This window comes from Apteryx mantelli, chromosome 14 (assembly GCF_036417845.1).
Source record: "Apteryx mantelli isolate bAptMan1 chromosome 14, bAptMan1.hap1, whole genome shotgun sequence".
Classification (NCBI taxonomy): Eukaryota; Metazoa; Chordata; class Aves; order Apterygiformes; family Apterygidae; genus Apteryx; species Apteryx mantelli.
In genome coordinates, this window is record NC_089991.1 from 21,746,937 (window position 1) to 21,762,976 (window position 16,040).

The following is a 16,040-nucleotide window of genomic DNA, read 5'->3' on the forward strand; positions in this document are numbered from 1 at the left end:
GCCTGAGGAAGCCCCGGGGCAGCGGTGTCACTCCCGACCTGCCCGCAGGGAGTGGCAGAACGCCTATCCAGAAGCAGATGGTCTCATTGGGGAGCATGGCCACCTTGCTCCATCGCCCTCCGGCAGCTGCCGCCAGGAAACCTGCCTGGGAAGACCTCTCCTTTGCCGCAAGGGTGCCCGTTGCATCCCGGAGTTGGAGGGAGAAGGTGAGTGTCTTGCTTCAGGTGCTTCCCCCAGCGTTGCTGATGCACTGAAACTCTATCTGCAACACCGTCCTGATTCCAGCATTGCAGCTGCTGAGAGCCAAGCATCTTTTGGCCCTCGCCAGCAGGATCTGGGCCATGCTAGCCAGGCACAGTGAGGCGGGGCTCTGCTCCTCCATGCACTGGCCTTGGAAGACAGGAGTTCTCCAAAGGGCACAGGGATGAACCAGGAGAAGTCACTGCAGGGGGATATTGGGGTTGAAGATAGCTGGGTTGGATAGTCCGTGGCTTGGATTGTTTCACTCCATGTCTACACATGTCCACGTGCATGTATATGTACATGAGTGTGTTGTGAACCATGTCCTGGAGGAAGCTTTCTCCTTAGAGAGCCTGCCAGTAACTAGAAATGGGAGATGTCAAGGGAGAGTCAGTATTGCAAGGCATCTGGAGTGGCCCTGCTGGGGCGTGGTGGAGGGTTTGTGATGGCTGACCCACAGAAGCATCACTTCTGGCACTCCAGGACCCGGGGGCTGTGGCAGCTTGGGACATGGAAGACACACCTGGGAAATTGCAGGCAGCAAGAGCAGCCTCAGGGGCATGATGGAAAATAAGGCACAACCGTTCAAAAATAGAAAACTTTATTGAAGTTAAATCCAACAGGGCAGCAGAGCTCAGCCCCATGGCAGGAGCCCAGCCTGCCACTTGCCAGGGTACAAAGAGTGGAGCAGGGGTCTCCACAGGGGCACAGAAGATACAGTACAGTGGGGGAGCAGGTGGTCCTCACCCACAGGCCACCGAAGTAGGCAAAGACACAGGCACTCATTTCCCCTCTCCCTCCCCAGCTAGTTAAGGATAGGCCCGACAAGTGCCAAAGCAGAAACGTGGTGCAAGCTGAACTGGCCAGACAGCCCAAGGAAAGAGGGTTCTGCAAGCTCCGGACCCCTCCAGTCACTCCACAACCTCCTGAGACAGCTCCAAGCTCCAGTGCACACCAGCGAGCAGCCCCTCCCAGTACGCAGCCAAGACTACCTCTGCCCTGCCCCGCACCAGCAGAAGTCCCCAGCTAGACAAGGAGCAGTGACCCGGCCACAGCACGCAGCAGAGACCCCAACGCCCCACACCTCAGCCGACCTCCTTTCCCAGCCCCACACAACACTGACCTAGCCCAGCCCTGGCAGAGAGCAGTGACCCCCAACTCTGCCGGCCCCACGCCGCCAGGGAAGAGCACTGCACGGAGAAAGCACTGACAGCTTGGATCCGCTCTCCTCTGCAGCGGCCTCGGCAGAGACTGCAGCACGGCTCCCGCAGAGCCGTAGCTCTGGGCCTGATGCTCGCACTAAAGGAAGCCTGTTTTTCACCGCTTCTGCTATGGCAAAGGGCCCAAGCCTCAGGGAAGCCAGAACCCAAACCTGGGAAAAAGGCAGAGTTTTGCTCCCCCACCCTGCCCCACCTGCCCGGGCAGCCACAGTGGGTGCAAAATTCCCTTTCAGGCTGCTTTGCACATGAATTGTAAAAGGCTCAGCCACACCAAGAGAGCCAGGCTGGCAAAGCAATGTCGCCGCCTCCTTCTGTGCTCTCTAGCCCTTGGTAGGACTTGAAACTGGTTGCTTGGAACTTTAGCAGGGAGCAGGACCAGTTTCTCCTCCCCATGAATCAGCCCAAGGCACTTGCTGAGTGGTGGAGGGGGGTGGGCACTGTGCTTCTCGGTGCTCTCAAAGCTGGTCCCCAAACAGGGACCCAGGAGAGTCGGATTTCTTCCCTGGGGCTCTCCATGCAGAGGGACATACATGCAGGGCCCTTCACGTCACTGTAATCCAGAGAGCGCCACCAGGACCCAGCCCCAGGTGCTCTGACAAGGGTTCCAATAGTTTTTGCCCCCCCTTCCCCTCCCTGTCCCATGATTAGGAGGATGTGGTCATCCTCCGCCAGCCCCCCAGGCAATGCATGCAGAGCTCAGGGCCAGTCCACGCTCACTCCCACACCTCTGTCCAGATGGCTCCCCGGTGTAGAGGGGGGGCCGCTGCCGACCTCAGGATGAGCTCTCCTACCTGCTTGTTGGTGTATTTCTGGGGATTGGTGCGGTAGCTGTAGTCCGAGTACTGTTCGGAGCCTGTCGAGTTGTTATCCCCGGTGCCAACAAAGGTGTTGGTGGCTGGCAGGTCCTGCACCACTTGGTGCTTCTTGGAAGCAGAGGGCGACTGAGGCTGCAGCTGGATGGAGGGTAGAGGTGAGTTGGAGCGGTAGTGGCGCCCCAGGTCCGGGCTCCCTGGTGGGTAGTTGAGGGGCAGGTGGATGCGGGGGCTATCGCTGACGGAGTCATTCATGAGGTTGAACTTGAGTGATTTCTGCAGCCCTGTCTCCTCCTCATCCTCTGTGGGCTTGGGTGGCTTTGGGGACTTGCTCTTCTTCACTTTATTCTTACTCTTACCACTCTTGCTGGTCTGCTTAGGTGCATACAGGTCCTTCGTCTCCTTCTTGCCTGCCTGGTAGCCACTCTTGGCCTCCCGCTGCCGACAGTAGCGCACCAGGACAACCAGCACGATGACCAGGGTGACAGCCACGATGCCAGCAATGACTCCGAAGAGAATGTTGCTTCGTTGCTTGCTGCGCTCATATTCAGGGTCACCAGCAATGTCTATGTCAAGAGGTGTGTCCAGGCTGTGTCCCACCAGTGTGTCCAGCAGGGTGCGGTTGGCCAGCGTCTCATTGACGTAGAAGTGCACCAGTGCTGTGCCATGCCGTGAGGGCTTGCCCTTGTCATTGACGCGCACCACCAAGCGGTGCAGGCCGTGGTGCTTGCGCAGGATCTCCTTCTCCAGGGTGATGTCTCCACTGTGCGGGGAGATCTGGAAGAGCTCAAAGGGGTTGCCTCCTGTGATGCTGTAGGTCAGCTCCGCATTGACACCAGAGTCAATGTCCTCTGCCTTGACCTTGCTCACTTGCTGACCAGGACTGGTGTGGGGCAGGATGTGTTTGTAGGTGGCATTGGAAGGTGAAGTGATAAAGGGGGCATTATCATTCTCATCCAACACATTGATGGTCACCCCCACATAAGCGGACCTAGGAGGGTCCCCACCATCCACAGCCTTGAGTCGGAATGTGTACGTACTTTGCTGTTCCCGGTCAAAGGAGATGCTGGATAGGATGGTGCCAGTGCCATTCTGAATCACAAAATCCCCATTGTCTTGCTCCACGGACAGTTGGATGCGGGCATTTTCTCCTTTGTCAGCATCAATCACCGTCACCATGCCCACAGGGCTGAGGGGCGGCATGTTCTCCATCACTGAGAAGTTGTAGCCGCTCAGCATGAACTTGGGGTCGTTGTCATTCCTGTCCATGACGTTGATGGCCACAGACGCTGTGCCCTTGAGGCTGGGGCTGCCCTTGTCTGCTGCCACCACCAAGAATTCATAGCGTTCCCGCTGTTCTCGGTCCAGCATTGCCTTCACTCGGATCTCCCCAGAGTCGGGGTCAATGGTGAAAGAGCCCTTGGAGGAGGGGTCCATCACCAGGGAGTAAACCAGCTCGGCATTGGAGCCGCTGTCAGCATCACTGGCACTCACCTCCATCACCAGGTCATCGGGCTCATTGTTCTCAGGGAAGGACACCTCAGTGGAGCTCTGGCTGAAGACGGGTGCGTTGTCATTCACATCTACCACCTGCACCTTAAGGGAGTTGGTGCTGGAGAGGGGTGGGTTCCCCGAGTCCACTGCAACAATCTCAATTGTGTATTCCTTCACCGACTCATAGTCCAGCGGTGTGGTGGTCTGCAGGAAGTATTTCTTCTTGCTGTCGCTTCCTGTTTCACTGGCCTGCCGCAGCTGGAATGGGACATCACCAGCTACCACACAGGTAACAACAGCATTTTCACCTTCATCTCGATCAGATACCTGCACCAGAGCCACAGCTGTCTCTACTGGCACATCCTCTGAGATGTTCGCCATGCCATCCTGGTGGGTGACAAGCCCAATGCCCCGGATCTCTATGGAGGGAGCGTTGTCATTCATGTCTTTGATGGTGACCACCACCTGGGTGCGGGCGCTCTTGGGGTTGGCCCCCTTATCCTTGGCCATGACGGAGAACTTGAGGATGCTGACGTCCTCCCGGTCAATGGGCCCCTGCACAGTGATGAGCCCTGTGGTGCGGTCAAGGCGCAGCAGGCGGCGCACCATGTCTGAGGCCTGGTGGAAGGAGTAGTCAATTTCGGCATTGGCGCCCTGGTCTGAGTCGTTGGCTTTCACCTGAGGGATGGAGGGAGAAATGGTGAGCGGGAGGGCAAGCTGCGCGAGCCCCTCCACAAGCCACTGTGCTGCCCTCAGAGGCCTCCCTTCAGGCAGGCTGGGGGGAAAACCCAGGATTTCCTCTTCTGGGGCCAAGGCCTATGGGGCAAAGAGCCTGGGACTGGAAAAGCAGCTGGGAGCAGCCCTCTGGCAGAGAGGCTTTTCCCTGCTCTTCCAGTGAAACCGGCTGGGCGGGTGAGGCAGTGCTCCCCTCCCGGCCGGCTCTGGCATGCAGGGAATCCTCCAGGAGCCAGCGCCGCAGCCCCGGCAGCAGCGGCAGCGGCAGGGAGGGAGCACGGGGCTGCAGGCCCACCTCGCTCCACACCGCTAAGCCCTCTCTTCCCGCTGCTGGCAGCGCTGCGCCACGCTTACCCTGCCCGTTCGACTCAAGCACAGCGCCAGAGTGGAAGGGGGACTCGAACGGTGGGCCAGCCCCGGAGGAGCCGCCTGCGCCTCTGTGCAGATGAGCCGTGGCCTGCGCCGCGTGGCACAGGCGGCAGCTGCCCATCCTGCCACCTGCGGGGCTGACGCCTGCCAGCGGAGGTGGCTGGGACATCAGGTCGGGCCAAGCAAGGCTAGGGCACGCAGAGCTGCAGCAGCTGCAACCCAGCTTTAAGGGGTGCAGCCCTACAGGGGCTGGGGCTGCCCACACTCTGCACAGCACCAGCCTTCTCCGCCCTCCTGTCAGGACCTCTCTGTTCACATAAACCTGCTTCTACGCCTATTATTTGCTTTCTAAAGAAGATGAGGTTTGTCCAACTTTTGCCTCCCTAATCGGCTCTCCAAGCAGCCTCTTCTCTGCACCATTTGCTGCTCTGCCGTTATCTTGCTCAGCAGATTTGGATGGAGAACGAAAGTTGTTAAATGTAAATTCCACCTTTTACCTCCACTCACAAAAAAGGCGGAAGTCATTTTCCCCCTCAAAGATAAAAGCTGAGCAATGGCAGCAGTGGCATCTCAGCCCATTCTCCTCCTGGCCGTGCAGCTCCCTTATCTCCTTCCAACTTCCATTCTCTTAACAGTGAAAAATGAATTCTTAAAATTCACATCAGAATTAGCAAGCAGATGAGAGCTGGCCGCGCTCCGCTTATTAAGATGGCAGCTGCAGATAAACAGATGTCTGCTACTATCATCTCAATGCCCCCTCCAAGCCAAATCCACAGAGATCCACCCCCTTGGGCTTCCTCGGCCAATTCTCGCTGCTGCCTGTGACAGGGCAGAGCCCCAGCCATGGCAGAGCCCTGGGCACAGCAGGACACCCCTGGAGCCATGGGCAGCGCCCCAGGCAGACATCAGGGAAGCTGCCTGTTCCCCACTCCTGAGCGAGCCCGAATTTCCATGAAACAGCCAAGGGAATGTAATTTATGAAAGGGTCCTGGCAGGAAGGCAGGCTCCTTGTGGCCCACAGGTCCCAGCCCTCGTCTGAGACCTGAAGCCTTGCTCCTAAATATCCATAAGCCCTGCTGCTGCCCCTCAGACACGGCCTGCAGCCCCTGTCCTGGCTACAGCTTCCCTCACATCCTTCCCAGCCTCATTTTAGGAGATGTGACATCCCAGAGATGTCACCCCCGCTGACCCTGGGATAAGACGATGGGTTCTTACAGCTGGCAACCCCTCTAGGGTCTTTCCTTCCTCAAGGCACTGCAGCAGCTAGTGGCTGTATAAATGCTCCCTGGGTTGTTCCCGCCAAAGCCAGGCCGGAGGGGAGCAGGGGAGGAGAAGAAAGTCCCCACTCCTGCATGCACTCACCTGGAGGACAGAGTGCCCTATGGGACTGTTTTCAGAGAGTTCTGCCTCATACAGGGCCTTCTCAAACTTGGGCGCGTTGTCATTCATGTCCAGGATGGTGATGCGTAGCAGGGCACTGCTTGCCCGTGGCGGGTTGCCTCCGTCCTGCACTTTGATGGTCAGGTCGTAGGAGTCCCACTGCTCCCGGTCCAGGTTCCCCATGACAATCAGCTGTGGCTGCTTCTCATCCTGATCCTCAGCCACCTGCAGCCCAAAGAGCTCCTGTGCCTCAGGGCCAGCCATCAGCTCATAGGAGGCGACACCATTGGGACCCGAGTCCCGGTCCATGGCCAGGGGGATGGAGAAGAGTGCCCCAATGTTGGTGTTCTCATGGATAGACAGGGGGATAACAGGTGAGGCGAAGTTGGGAGTGTTGTCATTGATATCAAGCACCTCTATCTGCCCCTCAAGAAGGCGTGGGCTACTGTTCATCATCAGGTCAGTGATGGACACTTCGAACTCCAGGAAGCAGGGCTCTCCAGGTAGGAGGTGCTGGCACTCACGCAAGCTCTCCCGGTCAATGGAGGTCTCTGTGGTGTAGATGTCCCCAGTCTTGCCATCCACACGTAGATAGGGGGCCCCCACTTCCAGCTTGTAGAGGTGCCCCATGTCTGGGAAGCCGTAGTCAGAGGCCAGGCTTCCTATTAGCGTGTTGGGTGGTTGTTCCTCCTGCACTTTGTAGACCACACGTGTCCCAGAGACCAGGGCAGGGAGCTGGAAGAGAAGCCACAGGCCCAGGCAGGATGCTAGTGGTTTCATCCTGCACTGCAGGGGAGCTGGAAGGAGACACAGACACCGGAGGTTAGGGAGTGTGAGCCCCAGGGTCTGCTCCACCCCAGCCCGCCTTTGCACTGCTGTGGTGTATCCTTTTGGGTGCACATCCTGTGTCTGGCAGGATTGGACATGGTCCCAAAGCAGCTCCCCGAAGGGCAGGGCTTTCAATGATTTTTCTAGCAGATCTGGCCCCAGCCGTTGTCTCCTGGCAGCCTCCAGCAAGAAAATGCCCAGGAGGACTGGTCCCCGCTTGCAAAGTTCCTGCAACACCCTGCTTGAGTGAGCAACCCAGTCATTGAAACCCCAGCCCTGGCTTCCTGTCACTTGCAAGAAGCCACTCCTGCCACTGTTCACCCTCTTCATCACCACTCAAACTGTAATTAGACCCAGCGAGGCACACAAACAGGGTGGACTGCACACAGCCTTCCGCCAGCAACCCGATGTGAGCCAACCAGGCTTAGAGACAGCTTCTCATCACAGAAACACAGGAGCATTGTGTGCCATGCACTGCAGGGGCACTGCCTGCCATCCACTGCAGGGACACACAGGCACTGCACTCGTCTGTCTGCGCTGCAGAAACAGAAGCACCGAAGGGACACAGGGGCTCTGTCTGCACTACAGGGATGCACTGCCATCCATCACTGCAGGGACACAGGGCACTGCCCACACTGCAGGGGTGCAGAGGTACCACCCATTCAGCAGTGCAGGGACATAGGGCACTGCCACAGCAGGACACAGCAGCAGTGCCTTCCCTGCACTGCCAGCCACAGCAGCACTGCCTGCCTTGCACTGCAGAGAAAGGAGGGTGCCACCCATCCTGCATGGCAGGGATGCAGGGGCACCATGCATCATCCATCATGCACTGCATGCAGAGGCACTGCCATCCATCCAGACTCCTCACAGAAAGAGGGGCACTGTACACCCCGGTACTAGAGGGACACAGCGTCACTGCCGGCATTACAATCACAGGCACTGCAGACATACACCCCACACTGCAAAGCCTGTGCCTCCCCACAGAGCAGCAGCACTGCACAGCCCCTGCACGCTGCAATGATAGGCACACCATCTCCCCTCCACTACACAGTCACTAGGCAACCCCACACCCTGCACCAGCAGATATTATGTTCCTTTCACTCACTGCAGACACACTGTTCCTTCCCACTCCCTCCCACTTCAGACTGGGATATTGCACATCCGGCAGGCACCCATCCTGCCCTGCAGAGACAGCCCCACACTGCCTGCCCGGTGCTGATGCCCACCCTACACGCTGCAGAGACAGTGGCAGAAATACTGCCCCCCTGCATTGCAGAGACACACACTGCACACGCTGCACTGCAGGCACACAGCCACTGGATACCTCCTTCCAGTATGTGCACATTGCAGGGGCAGTGCAAGGCACACCACCAGCCCCACAGACACTCTCCGCTTCTGTACCAAGCCACTTGCCCAGGCACCAGTACCCTGTCCGGTGCTGTGCCCAGCCACCAGCTTTCCTGTCCTCCCCAGTTCATTCCGGGAACACACCTTCCTCCAGGCACAGCCACACGGCTTCAGCTGAGCCATGGGCACCACTGCAGGCCATGAAGGGACACAGCCCAGCTCACCAGCTCCCAGAAAGCCCAGTGGCTTCACCATATGCCCTAAAAATCAATAACCACAAGCACGGCCCCGAGCATCCATCATGGCCCCACAGCAACCCTTTCTGGCTATCCCCGTCTCCCCCTCTCCCCATACTCTTCACCCACCTTGGAAGCCTCCATGGGACAGACATGTTGTCCTCTACCATCTCTGCTCTGCGGTGCCACATAGCAAGTCCCTAACTGCTGGTCACTTCAGCACTGTAGCACTCCTCAGCAAAAGGAACACCCTACACTGTCCACCCTGGTACTCCTGTCAAGCCAGCAGCTCCCAGGCCATCCATTCCTGTGCTCCCTGATGGATGAGCGCCACCCAGCTCTCCTCAGTGGCATGGAAGAGAGTTCTCCCTCCCCTACAAGTGAAAACACATCTCTGCTCCTGGAGGCAAAACTATGGCCCTAAAGCCCAGCTCAGCTCTGTCCCGTGCCTCTGGAGCTGTTCCCTTATTCTGCAGCCTTCACGTGCAGGAGAGACATTCCCAGCCCTGCTGAGGGAAAGGGCGCAGATGGCAGAAGGCGAATGGTGTTACCATCACTGCCCAGCCAGATGTGTATAGGCCAACATAACTGTTCAGACCTGGGTCAGGGAAAGCACGCTGTGCACAGATACCTCTGAGACCTTCTTTTTGCCAGATAGAAAGGAAGAGGAAAACAAGTCTTCCTCCACCCCTCCACAGGGCCAGGAATGGAAGTGGTAAGAAGCGGAGTATAAACATACTGTGTCTCTGCAACAGCATAGGCAAAAGCCAGCAATGAATATATGTGCACATGTGTGTGTCTGCACTAAGAGAACATGTGCATATGTCCGTGTGTGCACTATGAGTGCGTGTGCGCCTGCACTGAGCACAACTGTGTGTCTCTACTAGGAGATAGGGTACTTGTGCAAGCATGTACACTAGCAGTGTGTGTGTGTGTGTGCCACACGTATGTATAACCTAGGAGAAGCACATCTATGTCTGCACAAGGAGAATATGTCCACTATATATGAGTATGCACTCATGTATGGAGCACACATCCATGCATACTGAACGATGTGTGCATCTGCATTGGGGGAGCATGTGCATGCCAGTGTTGACACCGTGTGTGCCTGTGTGTGATGCCACCAAGTGTGGGGGTATTCGTGTGTGTGTGCGCACACCAGGTATGAAGAGTGCTCCCACATGGATCATGCATGTGTCTGCCCACAGCCCATATGTGTACGCACACTGCCTGCGCTGTCCACAGCGGCAAGGCCTTCATGGGCCTGTGTGTGTGCGCACCCGAACTGGGTTTGGTTGCCCCATTGCTTTGTACTCCCTTTGGAAATGGCTGTGCGGCAGGGGCAAACTAACAGGGAGAAGGAGAACACAGGTAGCCCAGTCCACTGAAAGAGGACTCCTGGGAGAAGCTGTTTCTACGGCCCTGGCTGGAAGAGGTGCCCACACCTGCCTCCTCCTGCAGGACTGTTTGCCCAAGCCTGTTTGCAGTAGGCTGGGCCACGGCCGCCGATGACGTAGCGTTGTTCTGACTAAGCCTGAGCACAGGGTAGAGGATCTCAGGTAAAGGTGAAAGCCCCAAAGCAGGGCAATACCTCTGCCCATCACATGATCCTGAGGCAGCTGTGACACTGGGCTCCAGGAGCTGGACATGCAAGGAGGCCTGTCCCATGTAGGCACCTGAAGGAGGGAGTTACCCAAAGGAGACTAGCACCCATGTTTTCTGCTTTGAAAAAGGGGCTGGCATGTGAACCCACGCAGCAACGTGTTTCATCCACGCCTTGCCTCTGCAGGCAAAGGAAAGCTCCAAAGCAGAAAGGCTAGAGGAAAAGAAAGGGCTGGAAACCTGAGTGGCATCATTACAGCATTTTCACCCCACAAGGGATTGCCTAAGGGGGATGTAGAGCAGGCATGAAATGCCCTGGGGTCACGAGGGTAATAAATCCTGCTTGGTACTTAGGGATGTGAATGACACAGTGCAGACGTGAGAGCCCAGAACAGGGTGCAAGGCAGAGGTGGAAGTCTCTACCAACAGGAAAAAGCACGTCTGTGCAGGAGACAGAGGCTTCCTATGGGCCAGTCCAAGACATCGGACTATTTTCCCATGGGATCTAAGGACCATCCCACACTTTCTTCTCTGGTGCCAGGCTCCTTTTTCCGACCTGTTGGCAGAACACAGAGCACTTAAAAATAAAAACCCCTCCCAAAACAACTATTCCTCTGAACACACAATTCTCCCTATAGGGAGAGTGTGAGAGAGACTGAACCACATGAGAGAGGCGTTAGTCACGCTGCTTAATGCATGACTGAGAAGCTCTCAGAGGACAGCGGCATGCAAAATCCTACAGAATTCAGTCATTCCCCCCAAAACAACCCCTAATGGAGGAAAGGTTACAAGATGCTGAGAATTTAAACAACTGCTTGAACAACCCTTTGCTGCCTGTGTTTCCCCACAGCCACCTCGGCCCCGTTTCACAAAAAGCCAGCACTACTCCTGAAATAGGCAAAGTCCACCCTCTTATTCCTCCCAACGGCTGATTGCATGGCTTGAAGCTGTGCTTGCAAGTCTATCCAAACCCTGCACTGAGCACACAAGTACTAATCCCCCCCGCCCCAAGCTCTGCTGTGACACTCAGAGCTAAAGCAATATTGGAGCAAACAGTAAATGCTAATCATGGCTCCACTAGCTCCAGTCCATGCAAAGGGCTGAGACTGAGGACAATACTGTCCAAAAACCATCCACTAATGTCCAGTCTCACACTGAAGACACGGATGGGCTGAATCCTTGGCATTATGTAGCACATCCCATCCTTAACATATGGTTTCCTTAGCTCCGACTGCCACTGCGGCTGCTCAGCATTTATGCAGACTGGGCCCAAGCACCCTAAGCTGGAGCACCCTGTGAGGAGGAACACAACCCACTTGTAAACAGTTTTACCCCCAGACCATCTCTTTGAAGGTCCATAGTGAAGAGAAGAAAGCCAGGGGCCCTCCCTCCTCCTTTCTTCTCCACATCCCTTCCAACTCCAACAGCCAGCGAGGCAAGAGACCTGTCGGAGCCTCCCCGGGGCAGCAGCCCCCATCCTCCCACCCAGGGGCTCTGCCAGAGCCTCTCCTTGATCATGTGGGGCTCTGTCCTCCCTGGCATTAGCCCGCTCGGCTTCCCGAAGGCGAAAATGTCACGGGCCTGAAACACCCCGGCAGGGCCGCAGGAAGCTGGCAGCCGCGGAAGCGGCTCGCCTCCAGGACTGGAGCCCGGAGTGGGCCTTGCGGGCGGGCCCGGGCAGAGCGGACCCCTCGCGGGCTCCCGGTGGCATCTCCGCTCCCGCCCCCCGCCACCCGGCCGGCCGGAGCAGAGCGGCCGGCTGCCGGAGCCGCCGAGCCTCCCGGGCGCACGGCGGAGCCGCCCGGGCCGCGGCCGGGGGAGCCGGGCTGCGGGGCTCGCGGGCCGGCGGGGCCCCGGCGGCGCCGGCTCCGGCACGGAGCGCCCCGCTCCGCCGCCGCCGCCCCGCCGCGGCTCCCGGGCAGCCGCCGCCCCGCCGCCGCCCCGGCTCCGCCGCGGGCCGGGCCGCCGCCGCCCCGCCGCCGCCCCGGCTCCGCCGCGGGCCGGGCCGCCGCCGCCGGCTGCCCCGAGCCCGGCGAGCTTGGGGCTGAACGGGGCGCCTGCCTGCAGCCCCACATCCAGCACTCGCGCCCGGCTCGCCGGGCTCCTGCACAAACCTCGGCTGCGCTCGGCGGGCGAGAAAAGCCGCGCCGGGATGGCCGGGGAGGTGCGCCCCGTCCCCCCCGGCTGGCTCCCTCCGTGACATACGCACGCACACACGCGTAATACACAGGAGCTGCTCTCCCGGCACCGGCTTCACACTCAGCTTCGCATACACGCAGGAAAACACAGATTTGCTCAGGGGCACGCACACACACTCCGCTCCTCTAACACACCATCCCTGTTACACACTGCTCCTGTAACACACGTACACACACATACACCTCGCTTCCCTCGCACGCACGCAGAGCCCGTTCCTCTAATACGCACACCACTCCTAAAATATACACTCACACCGCTCCTCCAACACACACCCCGGTGACACACACACACACACGCACACACACACACACCCCGCTACTGGCACACACCGCACCACCATACACCCCTACCATACCCGCTCACCCCGCTCCTCTAACAGACACGGGCAAACACACAAAACCCCGCTCCTAACACACAGCGCTTCCCTCGCTCGCACAGATTTTCAGAGCTCTCAACGCGCCGCTGCTCGCCCACAACTTCTCTCGCTCTCACACACCAACGCACCCGGAGCAGCGCTTACACAGTCGGGTTCACACATAGCCAGAGCCACTCCGATCGGGGTGGGGGGGGGGGGAGACACACACCAACACCCCTGCACAGAAACACACTCACACACAGAACCACCCGCGACGGGGACACAGACACGCGCACGAACACCCGTGCACAGAAACACACCGACACGGAGCCACCCCGGATGACACACACACACACACACACACACGCACACACGCACACAGCCCCCCGGCCCCGCTCGGCGCGCCGCGGACAGGGCAGGCTGCGGGCCGCCCCGCTCCCCGCCGCACAACAAGTGGCGGCGCCGGGCGCGGCGCTCCGGCCGGGGCCGCGGCGAGCAGCGCCGGCAGCCGCCTGCCCGCCCGCCCGCCCGTCCCGCCGCCCGCCCCGGCGGAGCTCCGCGCCCGGCCGCGCCGCCGCCGCCGCCGCCCGGGCAGCCCGGCCGGCCCGGAGCGGGCGGCTCGCCAGCGCCGCTCCGGCTGCCGCCCGGCCCCGCATTCCCGCACACCGGCTGGCTCCCGCCCGGGGCAGCCCGCAGCGCGCCGAGCCCGCGCGGGGGCTCCCGGCTCTGCCGCAGCTCTTACTTGGATGCGGACGGCGCTGCGCTCCGTGCCGGCCCCTTGCGCGGTGATCCACGGGCGTCTGCATCGCCTCCTCCCCGCCGGGACCGGGCTCCCCCCACCCCCCCCGGCTCCTCTCGATCGTTATCCACAGATAAAATCAAATTAAAAGAAAAAGAGCGGGGGGGATAAAAAAAATTCCCGTCGGGAACCGCCCCCCTCCCCCGGGCCGGGGCTGCGGCTCCTCCGGCAGAGCGGCGGCGCGCAGGGCGGGCGGCAGCCCCGGTGGGCAGCTCCGTCCGTGCCCGCCTCCGTCCCTCGGTGTGTGTGAGGATGTGCAAGGGAAGCGCAGCGCAGGCACGGCCCCTTCCCCCCCCCGCTGCCTCCGCCTCTCGCCGCCACCACGGGGAGGTGGAGCTCCGGCTCCTTATCAGATCCCGAGCCGAGCCGGAGCGAGCGGCACCGGGAGCCGGGCTGAGCCGCCCGCCCGTGACGCCGCGGCCCGGCCCGCTCCGCCCGGCTCCGGGCTCCGGGCACCGGGCGCGGCGCCAAGCCCCCCGGCCGGGGCGAGGGGCTCCCTGCCGCCGCCCCCCCGGGACCCCCGGGCCGGAGGTGGCGGCGTGCGAACCGTCTTCTTCCCCCCCCGCCTCGCCCTGGGGACCCTCCGCTCCTCGCCCGCACACTTGAAAGATTAGTCTCCCTTTTTGCTCCCCTCCCGGTGCTTTTGATTTTTTCCACCCCAAGCTTCGTGCCCCCCCAGCCCCGCCGCGGATCTTCCGCCTCCCCTGTGAGGGGGAAGGGGGCCCCGCTGTGCTAAGGGGGGGCTCACCCGTGGGACCGCACCCACCGGGTGCTGTGCCCGCTCCTCTCGAGCCCTGAGCTGCCGCAGCTCGGAGCCCCCGGCCAGGGAGCCCCCCAGCATGGGCAACATAGGCTCCGGGCAGGCAGTAAGCAATGGCTCCTGCAGTCCTGCCCAGGTGAGGTGGTGGATCTGAGAAAAGGAGCCATGCCCTCCCATTACACCTTAGTGAATCATGCTTTAATAACATGGTGTCAGGACTTCTGAGCAGAGAGAACCTGCAAGTTCCCCAAAGCACCTGCAAGCTCCTGGCTGCCCTTGCAATGCCTTTGCATGCTATGCACAGCCTGTGCTACCTGAGCCGGGTCCTCACTCACCTGCTGGCCCCCATGAGACTTTGAATGGGCAAGCTGGGGCCTGGAAACAGCATGCTCCAAGGGTGCCCCCTTCCCTTGGTGCCCTGAGCTCCACTGGCCGCCCTGTTCCTGCAAGGAAAGCCAGTGCTCCCTACCAACTGCCTGGATCTGCAGCCTGGCCCTGTTTCCCTGCTAAAGGCCTTGGCACTCTCAGCATGCAGCCAGGTGCTCCCAGATGGAGCTGCTGGGGTGGCTCTCCTGGATGGCTGTGTGCAGGCAGGTTGCCTGCTGCACCCTACCAGGGCCAGGCGCCATGTGAGGCTGCAGTGCGCCTCACCAAGGGGGGACCAGCCTACTCTGGCACTTGGGCATGAAGAGCCGATTGCACTGCAGATTTATAGCCAGGATGCTGGAAAGTCCTTTTTGCTTCTCCGCAGCATGATGGAGAGAAACATAGTGACGGGAACAGTGCTTTCCACTGAGCTACGGCCAACCTGTTGCGCAGCTCCCTTCTCCACACACATGCTCAGCTCGGCTGCGATGACCCACTGCACCATCTAGAGGCTGCGTCGGCCTGCTCTCTGGCTCTGGTTCAGCCTGACTCGTCCTGCATTTCCCCTGCAAGAAGGGGACTCAGCCCCTGGCAGGGCTTCTTCCTGCTGGACAGGAAAAACGGGCTGGGGAGTTAACAGGAAATGATCCCCTCTGGGTGGAAAGCTTCTCTGAGCCTTCCTATATTTAGCAGGGACACCTCTGCTCCTGCTCAACAGTGGAAGGCTTCTTTGGATCTGTTTTTTTTTTTTTTTTCCCCTGGGTGTCAATTCTCACGCAGCCAATTTAGCATGAGATACGAAGTGGGAACCCCAGGAAAGATCAAAGCCCACCTGTGGAGAGGCAGGGAAAGGAGATGCAGGGTTTGTCAGGGTTTACCCTGCTGATACAGCATGAACTGGGGATGAGAACAGAGAGAGAGAATTAAACTGGAGACAATGTGAGATTTAATTTATCAGTCACTTGTATTATTGCACTGGTAGTACTCCTAGGAGTGACGGAGAGATATAGTAAAGGAAGCAACTGCCCCAAATGACCCCTATGAATCCACGGCAGTCTGTGGAGTCATGAAGATAAACTTAAGAGATCGCTTGTGACGCAGTTTCCATTGCACATGAGACATGGGTAGTTGATATGCATGCACTTTGCTCCTTGCTGTGCCAGGGAAACTACATCATGAACACAGTTTATTAGATGCCGCCAACTGGTCTGCCATCTGTGAAGGACCAGGGTCTGCCGTTTCAAATCTCTGCTCAGGCACATTTCTGAGAGGCAGGTCTGGGCTGTAAGAGCATGGGG

The 16,040-nt window shown here is 59.4% G+C and overlaps 1 protein-coding gene across 1 annotated transcript in view; it reads right to left on the reverse strand.

Moving 5' to 3' along the window:
* The window catches only part of PCDH1 (protocadherin 1), a 59,026-nt gene extending 45,399 nt beyond the window's left edge, over positions 1-13,627 (reverse strand). Inside the window, exons 1-3 of the mRNA XM_067304918.1 lie at positions 13,560-13,627; positions 6,233-7,047; positions 2,252-4,444 (exon numbers count right to left, since the gene is read on the reverse strand). Coding sequence (XP_067161019.1) covers positions 2,252-4,444; positions 6,233-7,047; positions 13,560-13,623 — 3,072 coding nt within the window. The 5' untranslated portion in view covers positions 13,624-13,627. The remainder of the gene's footprint in view (positions 1-2,251; positions 4,445-6,232; positions 7,048-13,559) is intronic.
* Between the last annotated feature and the right edge of the window lie 2,413 nt (positions 13,628-16,040).